The 21369-nt window shown below is 33.3% G+C and overlaps 3 protein-coding genes across 3 annotated transcripts in view; all 3 read left to right on the forward strand.

Moving 5' to 3' along the window:
• The window catches only part of LOC130624246 (LIM domain kinase 1-like), a 101933-nt gene that overhangs the window by 35960 nt on the left and 44604 nt on the right, over nt 1-21369 (forward strand). The gene's annotated exons all lie outside the window — the stretch shown is intronic.
• On the forward strand, nt 6474-13802 carry LOC130623124 (uncharacterized). Its single transcript, XM_057438616.1, has 6 exons — nt 6474-6477; nt 9376-9537; nt 11707-11924; nt 12035-12256; nt 12949-13060; nt 13549-13802. The coding sequence occupies exons 1-6, from the start codon at nt 6474-6476 to the stop codon at nt 13800-13802; spliced, it is 972 nt and encodes a 323-aa protein (XP_057294599.1).
• On the forward strand, nt 13558-21103 carry LOC130624244 (uncharacterized). The gene is made up of 9 exons (XM_057439817.1): nt 13558-14117; nt 14569-14920; nt 15174-15456; nt 16100-16308; nt 17657-17835; nt 18651-18852; nt 18960-19277; nt 19896-20048; nt 20808-21103. Exons 1-9 carry the CDS (start codon nt 13869-13871, stop codon nt 21062-21064), a joined length of 2202 nt encoding a protein of 733 aa, XP_057295800.1. The 5' UTR covers nt 13558-13868; the 3' UTR covers nt 21065-21103.

Raw genomic sequence — 21369 nt, forward strand, 5'->3', positions numbered from 1 at the left:
ATTTCCTATTATAGTATAGTGTAAGAGGCTTGTGTCAAGAGTAAAGCTAGTTACTTCCGAGTTTTCTATTTCCTAGTATAGAACGGGTGTAAGAGGCTTGTGTAATACTATTTGTAACGTACACTCAGTATAATTATATTAGGCCTCAAATAGCACACATAGCTTGATCATTACGAGTAAGTAACGCACTCAACGATACTATCGCATCCTGCGAAGCGAAAAACCTTCGTTTGGAACTGATGATCTATTATAAATCACCTAGAGCTTCAAATGTCTAAATGTGATGATTGGTACCTCTGCTCTCTGAAAGATGGGAAGCTGAGCTATTTTCTTCTTTTGTCTTGGGATTCGGTGAATTAGCTGATAATTGGTGATCATTTTTCTTTACAACTCTCTTTTGTTCTCCTTTTTCTTCTCAGGGTTGGCTTGCTTTGAACTGCCCTCTCAATCATACTGGCCAAAATTTCATCTCTGTTGCTTTCAGCGACCATTATTTTTTGCCTTGTTATCGTTGTTCTGACCACACTCTCATACTGTTCGGAACAAGAAAAAACACATTTGTTGATGAAATCGGTATTTTACCGGTCCGTGCATCACATTATGCGCGCGCGGCGAAGAACTAGTTTCATGCCTGCATTACTAAAAAACACCGTTTTGATTTCAGTAATTTATGGGGAAACGGATTTTTATTGGCTTAGTTACCCCTGAGAAAAAAAATAAAAAATTATAATGACATTAAACCTATTCGGTCCGGGGGGGAGGGGGTGGCGTTTTTTTTTAAAACTCTTTAATGCTATGTTGCATGGCTACAATACTTACTGAGTTTCAATATTTATCTATTAGACACCTGCATGCAAAATGTTTAGGTCCCTTTCCTTTCAGAGGCTTTGATATTGGTTATTACTCGAAACTACCCCTAAATATCTCCATGAAACTCTTATAATAGGAACAATATAGTAACTCTTGTTAGGATTATGTTTAGAACTTGAAACTTACAACACAACCTTGCTTCATCAAGAAGAATCATTTTGTATGCTTTGGTCACGTGGGTAATTTCCTGATTTTCCGGATTATATCTAAAATCGGAAAAACCGGATTTTCGGACAATATTTGGTTGTTTTTCATACGGTCTGTGTAAAAACCGAAAAATATGTTAAATAGCATTTATTTAGCTTTCAGAAACTTCAAACAGAACGTAAAAATTCGCTCTAGAACTAAAGTAATTGAATTTTAAGAGGATAGTATCATTTTTTAACAACTTTCAAGCTTTTGATGACGTCACAGAAAATGTGCTGACGTAAGCAAAAATTTATTGCTGCCATTTTGTTCCTTTTGTGACGCACTAGAAGTGTGCCAAGTTTAATTCAATTTGGAAAAGCCCCCCTGGTCATAATATGTTCGAAAATCCCCGGACCAAATAAGGTTAATACTTAATACTTAGTAAATAAGTGTTTTCGCAAATAGTTATTTTGGCAAACTTTATCTTACAGTCATATCTTTATCAAAAATTATCTATAAGGGCCAACATTTAAGCCGACACTGTAGGCCAATATATTGCTGACAAGTTGGTGTCGTTTACAAATTAACACGCTTTGCCACCATTTTAGATCCTAAATGCTTTTCGTGTTTGTTTTTTTAATTTTAATAAACATTTTAAATAAAATGGCTGAAAGAAGGACATTAAGGATGGAACTAGCATCAAACCTCAACAATCTTGGACAAAAATATTGAGATTAAGACAATTTTTGTCGTCATTTTTCAAATATGGACAAAAGTGGCTACTTATGCAGGTAAGGTAATAACCATGCTGATATCAGCAACAAACAGCACATTTTAAGATTTTAGACTTAATCCAAAGTGCAAGTTCTCTCTAAAGATTGACTATTAAACTTAAACGAATTTAAAATGCGAAAATTTAATATAGAAATAGCGCACAACATTACTTGTGGCAGCGAGATTCGAAATTATCTGTCTGGTCATTTCCGGAATTAAAAAGTTGGGTAAAGGAAAAAGCAAACACAATCAAATCAAACTGGAACTCTCTAACAAAACAACGTTGGAGAGAATTGACGACAAAAAGTAAAACAAAGAATGTTGATTCCTTTTGTTTGGAAAGTATATGGTATATCCGACCGCATTGTTTCCCTTTGCAATACAGTAGACTCTCTATTAACTCGAACTCACATGGAGAATTGATAATCGTTCGAGTGTTTATTAATTAAGAGTTGCTTTTGTCACTATCTTATGCATATAGTCACTATATGGCTATTTTTGGATGCTACTGTGTATTTAAAATCATTGCAGTCACTAAATTAGGTACGCAACAATAACTAGTCCAATATGGAGTAATGAGCTCCAAAATCTTTTCAAAAATACAAATTGAATGACGGTTTGTAAAGCTTTGTTTACAAATTTTTTTTCATTCGACAATCAAATAATTTATATCATACGGATTGTGTCAATATGTTCCATTGCCTCTTTCGAAGAATTTAGAGTTACAGACACATGTCATAAGTTCGAATTAGATTGGGAAAACTGCTTACAGGAGAAAAATAAATTGTTCGAATCAAGGCGAACACTTATTTATTTCAATTATGTTCAAGGAAGAGATTGGGAAGATTATACGGTAGCCTGTATAATTTAACCTGTAATTCAAACATCTCCTTAATTCGAACGTTCTTTTTTTTACACCGTGAAAACTCCCCAATAAACATTTATAATTCAGTCATTCGCACTTTTATTATTTGAATACTCCTCCAAACCTTTTTTTGCCGCTTTTGTCGAAGTGTATCACCTTTTAACACTGTCGCACATTGTAATCTCATCCCATGAAAGGATTACAAGGTGCGATAAAATAGGTTACAAATTGCAATGGGATTGCAAAGTGTAGCTAAATTGGATTACAATTGCGATGGGATTACAAAGTGCGGCGAAATTAGATTACAGAGTGCGATGGGATTTTAAAATGAGACACTACAGCTATCTCTCTCTGCTATCAGAACATCCTTTTAAAGATTAACTGCGTGAACCAAGTTTCAGTAAAAGAGAATGTTTCAGAACTCAAATTCCAGTGCCAAATTTCATTATATTTTGTATTGTGTCGTAAAAAATTAAGTACAAAGCTCCTAAAGAGCTTGAGAAAGGCAGTTCTCACTAGAACGTTGCTCGTATGTTTGAAGTTTGGACGTCAACGTGGGAAACAGAGAAAAAAAACCATGAAAACTATGAAACAGGACGGCAGTAACAAGATTTAAACCTGAGAAGCATAACGCTGACGAGAGAGCTGTCATGAAGTGGTTGCTGATTATGCGTAGTGAAAATCCAATAAATTGTTGAACAATTCAACTGTAAAGATATCCATTCTCCCGACTGATGACTAGAATAAGGTATCAATCAACAAAACGGTAATAGAAGATGCGAAAAAATTTAAGTTCTTGAAGATTTAGTTTGATGTTAAAAGTCAATAAAAAAATTATATCGTAGTTTAGACCAAAATGAACTTTCTTATTAAGAACAAATTGTAATTACTGGTGTTTTTCAAAGCAACAGATTTAAGATCTCATATTTTTCAAGTCTTCCAATAACTGTGGAAAGTTTATCATTTCTTGAACATGATAGTTTAGTAGGCACGTTTCGGGAGATCCTTCTCCCATCAGCGGGCAAAGTAAAATGATGTTGTGCATGTATTTATATTATTGCAGAGGATCGAAATTTTTATGAATTTCGATCCTCTGCAATTATATAAATACATGCTCAACATCATTTTGCCCGATGATGGGAGAAGGATCTCCCGAAACATCGCCTACTAAACTATCATGTTCAAGAAAAGATAACAGTAATATGAATATACTGAAAGACAAACCGAAATAATATCTGCAATAAACAACAACAATGTTGTTTACGAAACCACGTGTAAAGATTGTGATGCAGTGTATATAGGCGAAAAAAAAGAAAGTTTAAGCAACGAGTACAAGAACATATGCGCGCAGTGAGAAACGGAGTTGTGAAGAAAATCATTGACAGAAAATCCAGAACAACAGCCAGGAAGATTAAAGAAACCATCAACAGTGTAGAACGTAACAAACACATAAACAGCATCTCGTATCAACTTCCTGAGATTTGGTTACCAGCCCTCCAGAAGAAGTAGTTACCTATATATAGGTCCGAAAATGTTAATTACCGTAATTAACTGTAATTATCAGCTCGTTTCTGATTGGTTAATTTTCATGAATTTCGATCCTCTGCAATTATATAAATACATGCTCAACATCATTTTACTTTGCCCGATGATGGGAGAAGGATCTCCCGAAACGTCGCCTACTAAATTATAATGTTCAAGAAATGATAAACTTTCCACAGTAATATGAATACTGTACAGAAAACCGAAATAATATCTTCAAATAACATCTTTCAATATACACTGACGCTTGATGCTTAAAACATAACTAAATTTAAAAAATCTGGATAAGTTTCTTTTTGTTCGAACTCTCCAAAATTCGAACAAGTTTTCCGTTCCCATAAGAGTTCAAATTATATAGAGTCTAATTCATTGTGTAGCTGGTTCTACAATGTTACTCTATGTTTTAAAGACGAAGAATAATCAATGAGATCTGACAAGAGAAAATAAATCTATTTAAAAATACAGTTGACTTTTCCTAATCCGGATTCCCACAGTTAAAAAATTTTTGTTCGAATTATAGAGATATTCGAATTATAAAAAGTCACTGTAATTCGAACTTTCAGATTAAGAGTGTGATAATTCGAATTACAGGGAGAAATTACGTTAATTTCAAAATCAATTCAACACAATTCAAGTTTCATTCAATCTTTATTTTCATAGTTAACAAAAAGAAACTCTATTTGAATTCTATTCTCTATTTGAAAAACACTCGAAATTCAAATTAGGGAGAGAATTGTGCTGAAGGGACTAAAAAACTGTTTAAATTATAGAAATATTTGAATTATAGAGATTCAAAATAGACTGTATATGCAAAAATATGTACATTTTCCTGAATATATATTTTGATGTGATAGTCACTTGGAAGATTTTCTCTGAAAAAATATTTTTTCACTGTTACTCGTTGTATTAATATTCTGAAAATAACCTTAAAAACCTCTTCTTTTTCTCTCATCAATCATGTTCATAAAATACAATCTGTATTCACTATGATGAAATTCAGAAATCTATTGGTTCCTTATTTGCACATGATTTTAACGCATCGCACGCACCGTTTACAAACAAACTCATATAGCAATGCTACGAATGGTTTATACACCTCAATGCTGATACTCATACTGTTTCTAAAACTTAAAATCTAAAGCACGCTAACATAAAAAAAGTGGCCTAATGAAGGCAACGTTAAAAGGTCCGCCGTTTTTTGCCAAACGGGGATCTCTCACAAAAACAAAAACGACAAAGAGGCATTTTGTAGGCATGAGTTAATGAGTCGAAACTAATTACAAGCATAACCTTGTGAATAACTTTCTGCATATTTGTAATATAAACATTTTTATGTTATGAATTTTTTTGCATAGCCTACGATAAAATAAATGTATCAATCAGTTACTTCTTAATTATAGAAATAAACGTGCACAATTGAACGTATTATTCTATACAGTTATAATTACTAAAACAGACAGATCTCATTGTATTTCTGAGATATAAGTTAACGTTATAGTATAAGGAACACCTTAATGTTTGAAGTTATGTACTTCTTGGAATGGTGAGAAAAATGACTACTGCAAATAACATTTCTTTGTTTTAGAAAAATTTGTTCACTGAAATTGTTCCTGACAATCGCATGCAAATATGATTTTTTTAAAAAAGAAACTCTACGAACATGTGTTCTATAAAGGAGCCAAAGTATGAAATGTCCTTCCATCACTTATCATTAGTTTTGTAACCGATCCCATACTTGCAAATATCAACAGTAAAACTTGTATATTCTGCCTTACGATGTAAATAAAGTGATCTTGGTGCTCATTTTCCGAATAAACCCTTATTAAGTAATTTTACCATTAGCCCATCTCTATTATAGTAGCCCTTGTCTGCCTGTCGGCGAGAAACAAGTCATACTAGACCACGCACGAGTTCTTCAAGCTTTACATAACAAATATAGTTTTTAACGGGCGAAACCCCCTGAATTTTCCATTGGCTTATGTCTGGTCTATATTATAATGTCCAGCTTTTCGTGTGTAATCCGAAGATGGTAGCTGTAAGTAGCAGGGCTAAATTAACGTGAGCTTACGACTTGTATGGTTATCTTCAAACGAATATGATTAGTATAGCGCATATTTCTCAAGATTTGTTTTTGCAGAAGTGCCCTTTCAAATATGTTGTTTGTTAACAAAATTTCGAGGGTACAAACTGTTTAATGATACGACTGCTGATGCATCATAATCATACCGAAGACGATCCATTCATTGCGTTTTAACGTAATGTAGACTCACAAACCAAAATGAAGTAGCGCTATATGGGTTTGTTTGTAAACGGTGCATGTGATGCGTTAAGATCACGTGCAAATAAGGAACCAATAGATTTCCGGATTTCATCATGGTGAATACAGATTGGGAGAGTTTTGATTTGGTTTTGCTATAAACAAAATTTGATGAAATAAAAAAGAAAGAAAAAAAATTCTTGGGTTATTGTTTCACGATATCAATACTGCGGGTAACAGTGAAAGAATAAAATTTTGGGAGGAGACTATCAAAATCTTTCACGTAAGTACACGCTTTCTTTCATAAAAATGGTAATTTTTGTTTAAACACAAATCTTCTTAACTTTTTGGGTAATTTCATCTTAAATATTCTAATAGATTCTTATAAAAAGAGTGACTTCTTAATCTCTTAAGCAGAGTTTACTTTATCAGCTTTTGTTTGACAGATTTATTTGATTTGACAAAATCTGATAGTGTAAACGGAAAAATTGAAACTTTTTTGTATTCAAATTTGTCGTCAGACACAATCTTAAAAGTCTAAAAATCTCAATTTGTCAGATTTTGTCTAAAAAGAATTAACCAATGATTAAATATTTATGATTTAAAAATTCGTATGTTTTCGAAAGCATGAGAGGAGAGAACCATATTTCAAGAAATCAAAATGTCAAAAAAAGAAATTTTTATTGACTTTTAAAAAAGGAAAGAAGCTCTGTGAAATGTACAAAGCTCTGTGAAATGTACAAAGACAGGAATGAGAAAGCAAAGTCAATTATCCGCATTTAAACGCTGCTTTAATTCGAACTCTCAGGGGACAGAAAACTTATTCTAATCATAAAGAGTTCAAATAGTTTATCCAGATTTACTAGATTTTATCATGTTTTATGTTGCAATTATCCATGAATAGTCAAAGATCTTCTTTCTTATCATGAGTACTCCCTAAACTCAAACCTATTACTTGGGGGAAAAACCAGTAATTGAATTTCCGCGCCCGAAGGCGTAGGAAATTCTTTAAAACCGTCGTTTTTTTCTTTTGGAGCATTTTTTGAGAAAAAATCGACCCTGGGATTACACGTTCTTCCGTCACAGATGTACCCAAGTACCCAAGCTCCCTAACTACTGGGAACTCATCTAAATGACATTTCAGGACAAAATTAGTATTTGTTTTCCAAAAAATTTGGCACAGTTAACAAAAAAAGTATGCTGAACATAATGGTGACATAATCATTTTGATTTTTTGCCACCTTAAATGTCATTTTAGGACAAAATTGGTCCAAAAATTAAAACTACTTCATTTTCAACAAAAATTGGCAAAGTTAACAAAAAAAGTATGCTGAAGATAATGGTGACATCGAAATTTTGATTTTTGTCACCTAAATGCCGTTTAAGACCATAAACGTTTCAATCGCAAGACTTTCAACCATGAATGATAGGCTGTATTTTTTGTTAGCAATTTATTTTAAAATGTGAGTTTATTATGACACGTTTCGTTTTGTTTGCGTTTGTTGTAAGATATAATGTCACTTGCTTTATCTTCAGAGGTTCATGCACCAAACCTCCTCGAATGTTTAGCAAAATAACACAACGAATTAGCAGGTTTTCATCAAATATTTTGGTAGCGAGCGGAAATTCTTAGAGCCCCCAGGGCTTCTTGTTACACTTTATTTGTTAAAGCCTCTCTTTCTCTAAACTACGATTTACAATCTGCAAGAACTTGGACAGCCTTTCTTGCATGTCCTATTCCTGGTTTGTTATTCGGTTCAATAATCTAGCCATCCATCGGATGCATGTTATTGTCCTAAGTTAAGCCGTTCAACAATTTTTTTTTTTTTTTTGAACACGGGTCAGAAAATAAGAAAAGAACAACAGAAAATAAGACCAAAAGACGAAATAAATACCAATTAATTACAATGAAATGTACACAAAAGAAAATGGAATATTAATGATAAAAAATAAAGTCTTAGCCAATGAATTTCTTTCATTTTATCTCGTGAAAATCAGTCAAATTTGAAATATAATTTCAGCTATTCTCTATTATATTAGCATATAGTGAGTAGCTTTAAGTCCTATAAAAAATACACTTACAGACACTAAAGTGAAAATAGGACTAATATTAAAGGAATATAACAAAATCTTAAAAAAAAATATTTTATTCTTTTTTTTTTTTACTTTCACATGAATTGCTTTATCCGTCCTAAAGTCTCATTTGCTTTCCAAGCTTTTATTTATTGATATCAGTTTTGCGCTTTTTTTCAGTTTTATAAACATAAGTTAACGCATGTGCTGTAATTTTGGTTATCTCAGGTTTATTGATGCACAAACGTTTTATGAAGTATAGGAAGGTTTAATTGGGGATTTTTGATAAGCGCTGATAAGAATATTACGGAAGTTCACAGAAGATTAGGCATTGTATCAACATTTCTAAATTTAACGTTATTGAAAAATCCTAAAATTCAGTAGACTTTCAGAAGACTTTCTCACTAAAGCTGGATTTTCACTGAAGAACGTATTAGAAAATTGTGTTTTCTAGCATATGTTGATAAATATTCCGTTCCGATCTGAAATAAAAGTTGAAACTATAACCTGCTGAGAAAAGCAGGAAAATTATAAAAACAAAAGAATAATTAGGAGAACAGCCAATCGAATTAAATTATTTTTGTTTGGATCCAATCCGTTTTGTTAATGAGTTAAAATCCTAAATACAATCTGTACAGGCCTGTAACTAAATATGCAATAGGACAGCGTTTAATTCAAAACAGTTTTATTGCGTGCATAATTTTTTTCCCGCCCTTTATATGTCGCATTTCGTGTGTTCGCGTCTAAAAATACGGAGAGGAGACTTTCGAATGCGCATGCAATCTTTTCAAATAGCTTCTTAATCGACAATTTGTTGCTGTCAGATAATAGTCTACATAATTTCATAATTTTATTATGATTTTAGGGATTTTGAAGATGGCGGCTTCGCAATGGGTGATTACAATTTTGCACACCTTGATTATATTTCAAGTTGGGCATTCCATTTATTTTTTTGACGATGAAACAAGAAGAAGCGAAATTGTTGACAGCAAGGACTTCTTCCGTGAAGTTGAAGAAAACATGAAAGGTAATATTAGGGCAAGATTTTTACAATGTTGCATTTTATCAAGTAGCTTTAGGATATTAATTTTCACTAGAATTAACAAAAACAAAACAAACTCTTAGCCTCGATTCCAGGGTTTATTGTTTTTGGAGATCTAACGGTAAGATATAAAAGCAGGGTTGGTGACTCATAAAAAGCCCTAAAGTTGAGTTTGGCAAACTGTGATATAGAGTTTGGCCGGGTATGGGTATGTTACCAAAACTTTCTGCATGCTTTAAAATCATATTCACTATTCTTAAACACTCCAGAGAGCCCTTAACCCTATTCCTGACGGTTTTTCTTTAATAACTCCTGATTGCTGTCTTATATCGCTATGATACTTACTGAGTTTCAACATTTATCTATTAGACACCTGCATGCTAAATTTTTAGGTGCCATACCTGTCAGAGGCTTTGATATTAGCCATTACTCGAAACTACCCCTAAAATCTCTATGAAATCCTTATAATGGGGAAAATATAATAACTCCTGTTAGGATTATTCTTAGAACTTGGAACTTGCAACACAACTTTTTTTCATCAAGAAGAATCATTTTGATTAATTTTGACACGTGACTAATCCGATTTCCCGATTTTGTCGGATTTGACCCGAAAATCGAAAAACGGATTTTTGGGCAATTTTTGGCAATTTTTTATTTGATCCATGTAAACACCGGAAGATATGGTAAAAAAAAATTATTTAGCTTCCAGAAACTTTGAACAGAATGTAAAAATTCGCTCTAGAACAAAAGTAATTATATTTTAAGCAGATAGTGGTATTTTTAACAATTTTCAAGCTTCTGATGACGTCACAGAAAATGTGCTAACGCAAGCAAAAATTTATTGCCGCCTTTTTGTTCCTTTTATGACGTACTATAAGTGTGCCAAGTTCGATTCAATTTGAACAATCCTATAAAAAGTTATTGAGGGGGGGGCGGAATCCCCCCACCCCCCCCCCCCCCCCGGTCATAGTATGTTCGAAAAACCCCTGACCGATTAGGGTTAAGAGAAGAAGAGGACAATTGAGAAAAATTAGATGAACATGGGTTGTGATGAAAGCATTTTTGTTGAAAAGAGGATATATAAAACAACATGACATATTTTTATAAAAATCTAAAAAATTACAAACGTTTATTTCTAAATTTTTAGTTAAAACACAAGAAATACTACGATAAACGAATAAGGGAACGATATTGACAAATTCTTGAGCTAAAATAAATCATGCCTCCACATTTTAAGAAATTCTTTTGACGCAAAAAAAAGTGGCAAAGTTTTCCGGCATAATGTCTCCACACTTTGCTATAAGGAACTTTGTTAACATAAACAAAACTAACCGTAGTAAATTATAAACCTACTTAAAACATATCACACTCTATTTTCTCACATCCACATTGACAAATTATTTAAAACTATGTATCAACACTATCTCCTTTCCTGGCTGCACCAATATTTTACCAATTAAACAATAATTTAGGTAGATAACTTTAAACAAATTTTCACCTTTTGGAGAGGATAACACCATCTATTTTCTGTTTACGCTAAGCCAACGATAAAAAAATAGTAGAGAAATTTGAATCCAGTGAAATACGCAACTTCAAGAAAACTAAATCCAGTGTGATAAAATGTCCTGAACATCCTCGCCTTGACAAAAGCCTAAACCGACATATCACACCACTCCGTACCTGTGATTTAATATTTCTAATTCTTATCCAAAATAATTTTTTATGAATTTCGCGACCCACTAATTTTTGCGAAATAAACACAAACTCGTGGGGGTGAAGAGTTTTTTAAAGAGGATTCATCATCCACAAAATTTGTAAAACAAACTCTGCTATGAGTATTTGGAGTCCAACGTTTACCCTTCTCATTTACACGATTAATAAGTCGAATCCAATTATCACGGCGAAAAGAATCTTTCTTTGCAGTGGGAAATGGGTATAATTTAAATGAAAGATCACAAGAACAATTTTTATAATACCATCATGGATTATAAAATTAATTAATTTTTATTTTTCAAGCGTTCTTGAACCATTTTTATGGCGGTAAATATAAGTAGTAGTCATTTCGCTATCAGTTTATAGATCAACAGGAAACCACTACAGAAAAAGGGACCTCTAATAACAAAACAGCTCAATATTTACCATTTCAATTTTTAGGCGGAAAGCGCACAGATATAATGTCCGGCAGCGGCACATTATCCTTCGGAGCAAGTTGGTGCAATCTTGTGTTAGCAAAAGCTGGAAACATTATAACTGCAACACTTGACAAGAAAAATGGATGCAACCCACCTTCAGTAAAAATGGTTTTGCAGAATCATTTTCCATCAAATAATTTCAAAACTGCCACTAAAATTTTGGATGGAGATTTATTTGGGGTAGGTTCATATCTTTTTTTGTTAACAAGCCAATAAACCAACAAAAAAAGAAAGAAATAGAAGAAGAAACATAAAGAAATACTAAATCCAACTTAACACTATTTCTTAAGGTCCAAAGTATCAAGATTAACACAGCCAATTTATTAGTGGAAATGAAGACAAAAGTTCAAAGTAACTTACCTTTCACTCTGCTTGGGTTATTGCCTATCGGCGGAGATCCTAACAAGCCAACAAATATGGAATTCTTGTGGTCGTCTCAGGAAGTTATGACTCTAACCAACTTAGGAATTAGCATAAATGGGGCAGTCACGCTGGGATCAAATAAGGCGGAGGTAAGAAAGTTAAAAAACAAGCAACCCTTTTGATAATCTTCTAAGCTTTGTCATTACATTTTATGGAAAGACATATAACGTTGCAGATATTGTTTGTACAAATTTGCGACGGATCTAATCACATCATCTTTTTCAACTGAGCGTCCTTGTTTTAAAAATTAAGGGGCAGGATTATTTCGGTCAACTTTTTAAGAGAGAATTTAGGAAAAGAGATATGTTGTTGCTTTAAAATTTAAAAAACAGTAAACCAAATTGGACAGTGAGTAAAGTTAATTTCAAGTCATTATCACAGTTACTATGTTTCCAAAAGATTTTTGATTATCTGACGTTTTTAGCTTATCAATTTATAACTTGCTAATTTGTTACAAGATAATGTAAAACATAAAATATCAAAAAAGGTTTTTGTGCGAGCTTGACAGAGTGTATAGAAATCGCACTTTTGCAGATCAGAATTTTGACCCGTTTATGCAAGTATATTTTAACTACAAATACAAACATATTTTTGGAGAAAACCAAACTAAAGTAGATTTAAAAATTCGGTCTGATATTTATCTGAGGGGTGATTACTGCGAGGGAAAAACGAAAACATTAGGAATTTTTTCATGTAATAAAAAAGAAAAAGTGCTACACAAAGATGCTTTTTAATTTTGGTTTTACAACGGTTATTTAAAAAAATGTACATTCTTTTACAGATCAAAATTGAAAAGCCGTCTGGTAAGCAACTATTTGAAATAAAGTCAATAACGTCTTCAGCTCCAATTAGATTATCTAATGTTGCAACACAATTCCGCATTAACCTAGCAGGTAAGGTTTTCTTGTTCTTGATGTTTTAAAACAAGCGAATGAGAAGTACTGGCTTGATGAAGTCCATATAATAATGTATTCCATTGCACAATATTAAATAAATAAAAGTTGCACAGAAATACAATACCACGAATCAAAAAATCAAGACACGTTTAACCAGTACATTAGATGCCATGCTTTCTATATTATTCCTTATTTTGTAAGGAAAACAAAACACTGTTTTGTCTAGATGACAAACATGTCCTTAAAAAATCCTTAGTACATCAAACAGTACAGATATTTCTATTGGAGCTTTTATTTGAAATTGCGTTTCTAAACTGACTTACTAAATTACTTTGTCGCAACACTATTAGTGCCACATATAATATTTTTTACAAAGTTATCGGTAGTTAAAATAAATAGAGCGCAAAAGCTAAAAAAATCAAGGCATGCAACACTAAAATTCACGACGCAAATTGGTTTTTAAAGATACATATTTATGTTTCAAGAAATGGCAAGAAATGGAGACAACTTTAAATCTGATTGGTTACCTGGAACACAATGGAAAGTTTGGACTGGCTATGGAGCATTCAATGCAGAAGAAGAATTTCAAATTGCCATTGAGCATGTCACTGCAAGTGGAGACAATCAACCTCTTGGACTTAATGGCGCTTCACTAAAACTTGTTCTGACCAGGTTAGGCAAAAATAGTGGCTTAATAGTATTAACTTGTACCAATGGCGTTATTAATGAGCGAAAATAACTTTTTTACTTCTTCAATGACAGGTTTAATGAGAAGGGAGGACAGGCTGGAGCACCCTTCGGCTCAATGTTTGTCAGGTTACCAACTGGTGCAGATTTGATGGAAACAAGCAAACATTTTCTATCAAAGAAAAACCTTGAAAAAATTCCACTGTTTAGCAAGCCGGCAGATCGTCCTTGGTGTATCACTGTAGCACCAAAGCAAGTAACTTTTATGGACACTCCAAAGTTACAAGATTCGGCAGGAATTCTTTGTGCAACACCTGAAGAAGATGAACAAGCTTGTTCAGGACCTGGTTGTAATATCAAGTATCCGGTTAGTATCAACTTTTTATAAAAAAAAAACTATCAAGTTTTTTAATATAGAATTATCTACCGTGAAGTCAAACAATAATGAATCACTTTTGCAAGGAATATAGAAGTTGTTTAATTTTTTGCATGAGCTAAATCTAGCAAAATATATAATTTGAAAATTATTGAACAAGTAAAATATCGAAGCATTTCCTTTGTTATCCTCTGAACTCCCGCCTTATACCTAAAATCAAAATGTTTAAATCCACCGCTAATAATCCCAAGTTTTGCATTACGCTTTCCCGTAAGTCCATCTAATGACATTATTATTTTTTGTGAATGAATATTTTTACATCATTTTAAGAATCTCTTAAAGCAAACTTTCCTATGAAAAAACATGTTAGGTTCTGGTTAAATAGAACGTAGTGTTTTACCAACGCAATCAGTATCACATCTGTCTTTTATTTCTTTTTTAGATCAAAACAAATGATACTTTGACCGAGTGCGGTGCAGTGCCAGATGAACTTCAAGATCTTCCCGAAATAGTCACTCTCGCGATGTCTATGGGTTACTCAAGGGTGAAAAATAGAATACCCTCCCGTTTTACCACACCAGTAAAAGCAACTCTAAATTGTATGGGCGTGACTGCAACACCAGACTTTCTTTCATTTTTATTCGGTAAAAACGGTGAAGAGCCAGTGTTTAAGTTGATAGACTTTGATTATACTCCTGCTGATAAAGACGACAAAGATTCAAAAACAGAATTCAATCTCGCCTTTGAATTAACATTGCCAGAAAAATACCGGACAATACCAAACACTCAAATAGGTATGTTAGAAAACTATATTTTATCTTGTATATTCCTGGTTGAAGAGAATAGCATTTTCTTAAAAAGTAAGATATGGCACGACACTGCATGAATAATTAAAGCTTACCCGAAACTTATTGCAACAAATTACAGGAACTATCAGCAAGGCTTATTTTCTCCTTTTTTTCTTACTACTTTAACAGGAAGATTTAAACGTATCCTTTTATATGCCAAAAAAGAAAAAAGGTTTTCGAGATCAGGTTAATATTTTAGCGTTTCAGACGTTGGAAGCAAGCATTTCAACAAACGATGATAATGGATGGGACTTTAGTGCGGCAACAACCATAAAGTTAAATGAAATTGAAGTGTCTGTTCAGCTTGAGAAATCTTCGAGTAACTGGGTGTTCACTATCGAAATACCTTCGATGACTTTACAAGACATCCTGGGTATTTTTAACAACATTCAATACACCAAAACAGGGGTTAGCGAGTTGGATAACTGGGGTATCAAAGATTTTAGATTCGAGTGGCATTTCGGTGGGACGACAATCGTAAGGTAATTCTTAATAAATTCTGAACTCGTATTTTTGACATAAAGAGCATTCTTTTTTGAATTATTAAAAAACCTTAAAGCGTTGAGAACTCGTTAAATACGGCAACGTTGTTAGATCTTGCAACGATGTCGTCACCTTATGATGTTACACGAACGTCATGTTACAATTTATTAGTAAAACTTTTCCTACAGTAAGTACATCTTCAGACTATATTTTTAACTTTCAAAATCTTAATTAAAGATTTTTTAAGTTCGAACAATGTAAATCCGTTAGAGTAGCGTTGATGCAACGTTGAACAACTTCGTTGTTGTAAAAATATCAGAGTTTAATACGTACGAACTAATAACACGTGCGAATATACTTTATTTCAAAAACGCAACTCACCGAACACACATTCGGAACACATATATACAAACTAAATATCATGTCACAAAACCACAGTTTTACTATCCGGTTATTTAACAATATAAAAGGAGAAGTATCCATTTCAAATGCATGACAGTTTTGTAACATTCAATAGAATTAAATTGATATTTTTAAAATAGTGGATGGATGAAATAAGAAATATAGTTGCATAATCTATTAAGAAAATGTAAACGTGACAAACTCCTGGAATTTATTTGACAAAACAATGTATTTTTTTAGGTTCAGTGGAAATCCAATTTTATTTGGTTATGATGGAGCACACCTTGAAGCCATATATTGGAAACCAAAAAATCCAGTAGCAAACGGCCAACCTACACATGCTTTTGCATTCGGTATTTTGTTTAAACATGTGGATCTGGAATGGATTTTTCAAAAGATAACTGGATCAAGCCAAGTTTCAGTAAAATGGTTGTCAAACTTATCCGCGGGTACGTAATATAACTTTTGTAAATTTGATCGAGGTCCGCGTGGTCCAGTGGTTATTAAGTTCGCTTTGTAATCACAAAGTCCGCACTTCTGTCTAAAGCGCAAGCATGTTTAGCCTTTACCACAAATACCGGTAAACCCTTGCGGTGTGAGGAAAATTGGATAGACAATGCGGTGTATACCCGATGTATACATTCCGAACACAGGACCTGCGTTGATAACAGTGTTTCCAACACTGAAGTGGCTTTACCCTGCACAAATAACCGGAACAATAATGATAAAAAAAACAACTAGTTATTTAACCCCGGGGAGGTATGCACTTGAAAAATTTATAAGATTTATTTCGCTTATCATCTGAACACAGTTTGTTGTTAATTGTAGAGTTGAAACGCTGATGAAGGAAATGTATAGGGTCATGTGCTTCTGATAAACAAATAAGGAGACCTCGAGACCAGTCATAGTTTTTTTAAAAATTCGTATACCTGTTGCCTTCATTGGATAAATGCTTTTGAATAAGGAGATATAGGCGTTCAAAAATTTTGCTGACGTCAACAAACGTCCACCAAAGTACAAACATTTTTTATCTAAAATTTTGTTTACCGTTGCTTCTATTACACAGCTATAGAGCTTAAAACGCTAATTAGGACAATGTACGAATAGTTACAGAGATATCGGGGTTTACGTAATTTTGTGATGACGTCATCAACCTCTCCATTTCAGAACGTATTCGATTTTAGGAAGCTTAAGTTTTTAAGTCATTTGGCCTGGAAATTATATAATGTAATGGATTTATTTATGAAAATAAGCTATTGACATTAAATCAATGCATTGCCGTAATGTAAGTTCACAAATCAATAAGACATTTCGGTATTTTCCAAGGAAAATATACACATGCAATTTGCCTGGTACAGACAGAAACATGGAAGTAGCCTATTAATACAGGCGATGACCTACATACAACTTATTCAGCTTCATCTCGTCGACTATCACAATCACAACTAATAATTCCGCATGTCCCGTTAATTAAACCTTGTTGAATATTGGTTTGTTTGTTTTCACATATCCGTACGCAAATTTGCTTATCAAGTAATTGATAATACAATTCAATGGACAAAAATTTACGCTAATTTGTCTTTTGTTTTGATGTTATTTATGATTAAATTTAATTTCCTTAACTTTGGTTTAAAAACAAAATTTCCTAACTCAAACATTTGTACAAAATTATATATTTTCCTTACTCCTTTGAAATTCCTACATCAAAAGTATGTCACGTAATTTAAAGTTCTTTCGAATTCAATAAAAAGATTGTGGTTCACAACTCCTTATAAAAATTTGATTTGTAAACTTTAGTTTTTGCTGTCAGCAATGCAAAGGGAAGTGTTAGTGGAACGGAATCGAGTGAGGAGGAAGAAGAAGAACCAGCAAAATCATCATCCAGATCCTCCTTAAAACTTAAAAAAAATGGCCAAAGACGTACAATACACATCAACAAATATCGGAATAGCACCACAGAACATTCTTTATATCAGGTAAATAGACATATCAATATCCGAAAAATGCAAAAATTGCCTCATAGTTAGATCTCCATAACCGAGGACAAGGTTAAAATGTTTTAGAAGAAGGATGAATCGTGCTACCTAATGTTGCTAAACGCGAATCGTTTAGGTCTCGGGCACATCTATCAAATACCTTTCAAAGTTTTAAAGGCTGATTATTTGTTCACTGACAAATGGAGACCTTCTTAAAAACGGCCCGTCCTTCAATATCTTTATTTGTATTTACGGTTATACCTTGCAAATTTCCGGGAGCAAGTTGTTTGTGAACAGGGGGTAAAATATCTAAATTAAATATATTTTTTTATCTCGTTCTATGTTAATTTTATTATCAAAAATTATGAATCTATATTATAATACTCGTATACGTCTGTCCGTCCGTCTGTCTGTCACGCAAAATGGTAGCTTAGCTGCGCAGGTAGCGAGACGCACGCAATGCGGCATAAAAAGGACGGGCGAACCCGATAAAACTTTGATGGTAATGACATGTGTAAAGTAAAATTGGAACCAGATGTGTAATTTTTAGATCAGAATAAATAATTTAAAGACCAAAATTGATATTTCACGGACCAGATTTTCATTCTTCTTTTGTCTATGATGACGTCCCATTAGGTGGTAATGACGCCATTACGCCCATTGTGATGAATTTCCAATGTGCCAAGTGTGATAGGGAAATCATTTGTAGTTCGTGAGTCATCTATAAAAATTTGACCGCGGGCACTTTGTGGCCCTCTACCCTTGTCAATTTCATTGAATGATTTGAATAACAAGTGATGTATATTTCGATCCAGAGAATTATTCCTCGTGTTAGAAGGCATGCATCATCGCAGATGGAATCGGATGTCTATAAGAATGAAATGAATATGAAAAAGGGCGCACTCGAAAAGGCAGCTTACCAATTAGCAGCAGAGGATGCATTGAAAAAAAAATCTGATGAAGATGAGCCTGATCTAGAGTTTTCCATCGATATGCCAGACACTGAAATTCGACCTGGTACGTGTTTCATATCTCTTATGGCTCAAATTTTCGATCCCACTCCATTTTTTGTTCGGTTTTAAAAATATAATTAGATACATATTCCCTAATTGTTATAATTTTAGGATTAACTTTCCTTATGACCTATCAACTACCAGGCGATACGGAAAATTGTCTCGAAAATGCATTATGTCTCTGGATGGCTAAGAATCTTGGATCCGACTTTTTTATCCAGCTGTCGGGATATATTGGCAAAAAAAAGATTGAAATATCGGCCAGAATTACAGCAGAGCTTAAATTGATCGATAAACCAGACAGTCAACTAATTTTTACAGACCTTATATTTCAAATAAGAATCGGACTAGACGATCCTGGGCTCAGATTGGAATGCAGACTGAAATACATCAGTAGCAAATTGTCACAAGAGCCGCTTTTCTTTTTTGGTGAGAAAAACATACGTTTTTGCAGTTCAAATTACTACTTAAAGGATGTGAAAGAAAAAATAAGAATGATTTTCTAAATTACGATATCTTAATTTAATTTATGGTAGTGTATAAATATTCGAAAAGAACTTAAACAATTTCTACAGGTTGGCATAATTTTTTTCCGCTAAAACAAAGAAAATTTGGGCCCGTCCATCATATTTAAGGTCCAATGTACAAAATGACTAATTTTTTTTCTAACTTTTTTGATAAGAACCAGTAGGAAGGTTTCGAAGTTATTTTTGGTTTGCAAAATAAGATATAGTCACTACTTCGTAAAAAAATAAACACTGAGAAAGGGATAATTGCGCATACAAAGCTTATTTTTTACATAAGTCACAAGATTATAAGAATCAAGAATAGCGCTGGGTTTCCTAGCTAACTTTCAGATACAATTTTAAATTAAAAATTTTACCATCGAAAAAATCTGTTTTTGTTCACACAGTTTCTACATCAGGCATTCCTCACCCTACTAAATAAATCAGCCAGTCAAAAAAAAAAGAAATTTGACAAATTATCGTATATATTGATTCATCAAATATAGTTGGCTGTTTGTTTGATTTCACATTTTCGTTGTAGGTGCAATTGAGATTGGGTTCACCGGATCGATCAGCCTAGAGTTTGCAATGGCTGGCATAATAGAGCAACCATTTGGATTTCCATACCTGGGTTTTGGAGATTTGTTCCTGTCTATTGGTTATTCTTTCGGTGCTCTTCCCTTTCCTAGTTTTGGTGAGATAGTTTTTAATATTATTATTTATTTATCTATTTTTATTTCTATTACTAACTGTAATCCCATTGAAGAAATACACCTAATATATAACCAATACATAAAGACTTTGAGACGTTGAAATTAAAAAAAAAATTATATTCTAAAACCCAATCGTGCGAGTCAAAGATGGTAGCTGTGTGTAGCGGAGAGTAAATGGACGGGAATTTCCATGGGTTGACAACTAGTTTTTATAAGTAATCGACTAATCAAACAGATAAATCGCTACATGTGAAGTGAGATGTATATTCTTTCCCAAGATTTGCCTTCACAAGGTTTATCTAAAAATGCTTAGTTACTAAAACCTTTGCCATTCTGTGCATATTGCTGAGCATATTAATTCTGTGGCAAAAACAAGCTTGAACAAAAAAGTATGGTAACATGGTATTGGAAAACAATTTAATCTTTCCCGATTGCAATTTACTTTCATATGCTATATTCAATTCAAGGGCAAGATTCTTTTCCAAATACGAATTAGCTTTCATTCTAACATATGAAGACCGCTCTAATGCATCTTAACGGATGTTAGATCTAAACATAGAATCAGAGACTATAATGTGACATAATCTTACGACTATCTGGTTTCTGTTAAAGTATGTAAATGTGGCCTCAAACTTGACCAATCTCGTTGTCAGGGCACTTTGCCTTAACAACACTTAGGGATGAGTATGAAACATGATCCTTGTCATTATGTGTAATCGAAATTTTAATCCCTCTTATAGAATTTGCAGCAACTTTATGGCTCGGCAAGTTAATCAAAAATGACCCAAATAACAATGATCACGTAATCAAAATCAAGGCAGGTTTCGGAGTTGATCCCAACAACCCCAAAGACTTCTGGGTGTATGCTCAGTTTAATATTCTTACAATCGAGGGAGTATGCAAGGCATTCCAATTAAATTGCAACATACCTCGTAGTATTGGTGATTTAGGATTCCCAGAAGGAGGAACGTTGTCGTACTCTTTGACAGGTATGTAAAAACGACGTATAAACATGTCTTTACGTAGGTCAATCAAGTATTTATTACTTTTTAACTTAACACAGTCAAGTCAACGCGAGCATAAATGCGTAGTTTCATTGGACATCGCGTCGTATTATTCCAATGTCTTAAGACAGGACTTTTATAACAAAAATCTTTTACTTAATGTAAATGTATAAATGTTTTGCGCAAAACTAGGGTTATTCATACCACAAGCATGAATAACCCTATTTCAACTGGGCTTTTATGGGCTCTTAACAGTTAAAGAGAATGACGCTTGCGCATCTGATCCCCTTAGGTATCT

This window comes from Hydractinia symbiolongicarpus, chromosome 13 (assembly GCF_029227915.1).
Source record: "Hydractinia symbiolongicarpus strain clone_291-10 chromosome 13, HSymV2.1, whole genome shotgun sequence".
NCBI lineage: Eukaryota > Metazoa > Cnidaria > Hydrozoa > Anthoathecata > Hydractiniidae > Hydractinia > Hydractinia symbiolongicarpus.

Bases quoted from the DNA above. Each gene is read 5' to 3' on its own strand.
- LOC130623124 (XM_057438616.1), top strand. The intron at 11,925-12,034 runs GTAGGTTCATAT...CTATTTCTTAAG, and splicing joins TGGATGGAGATTTATTTGGG to GTCCAAAGTATCAAGATTAA. The intron at 12,257-12,948 runs GTAAGAAAGTTA...ATTCTTTTACAG, and splicing joins TGGGATCAAATAAGGCGGAG to ATCAAAATTGAAAAGCCGTC.
- LOC130624244 (XM_057439817.1), top strand. From the start codon at position 13,869: ATGTTTGTCAGGTTACCAACTGGTGCAGATTTGATGGAAACAAGCAAA. The intron at 14,921-15,173 runs GTATGTTAGAAA...TTAATATTTTAG, and splicing joins AATACCAAACACTCAAATAG to CGTTTCAGACGTTGGAAGCA. The intron at 16,309-17,656 runs GTACGTAATATA...TGTAAACTTTAG, and splicing joins GTTGTCAAACTTATCCGCGG to TTTTTGCTGTCAGCAATGCA.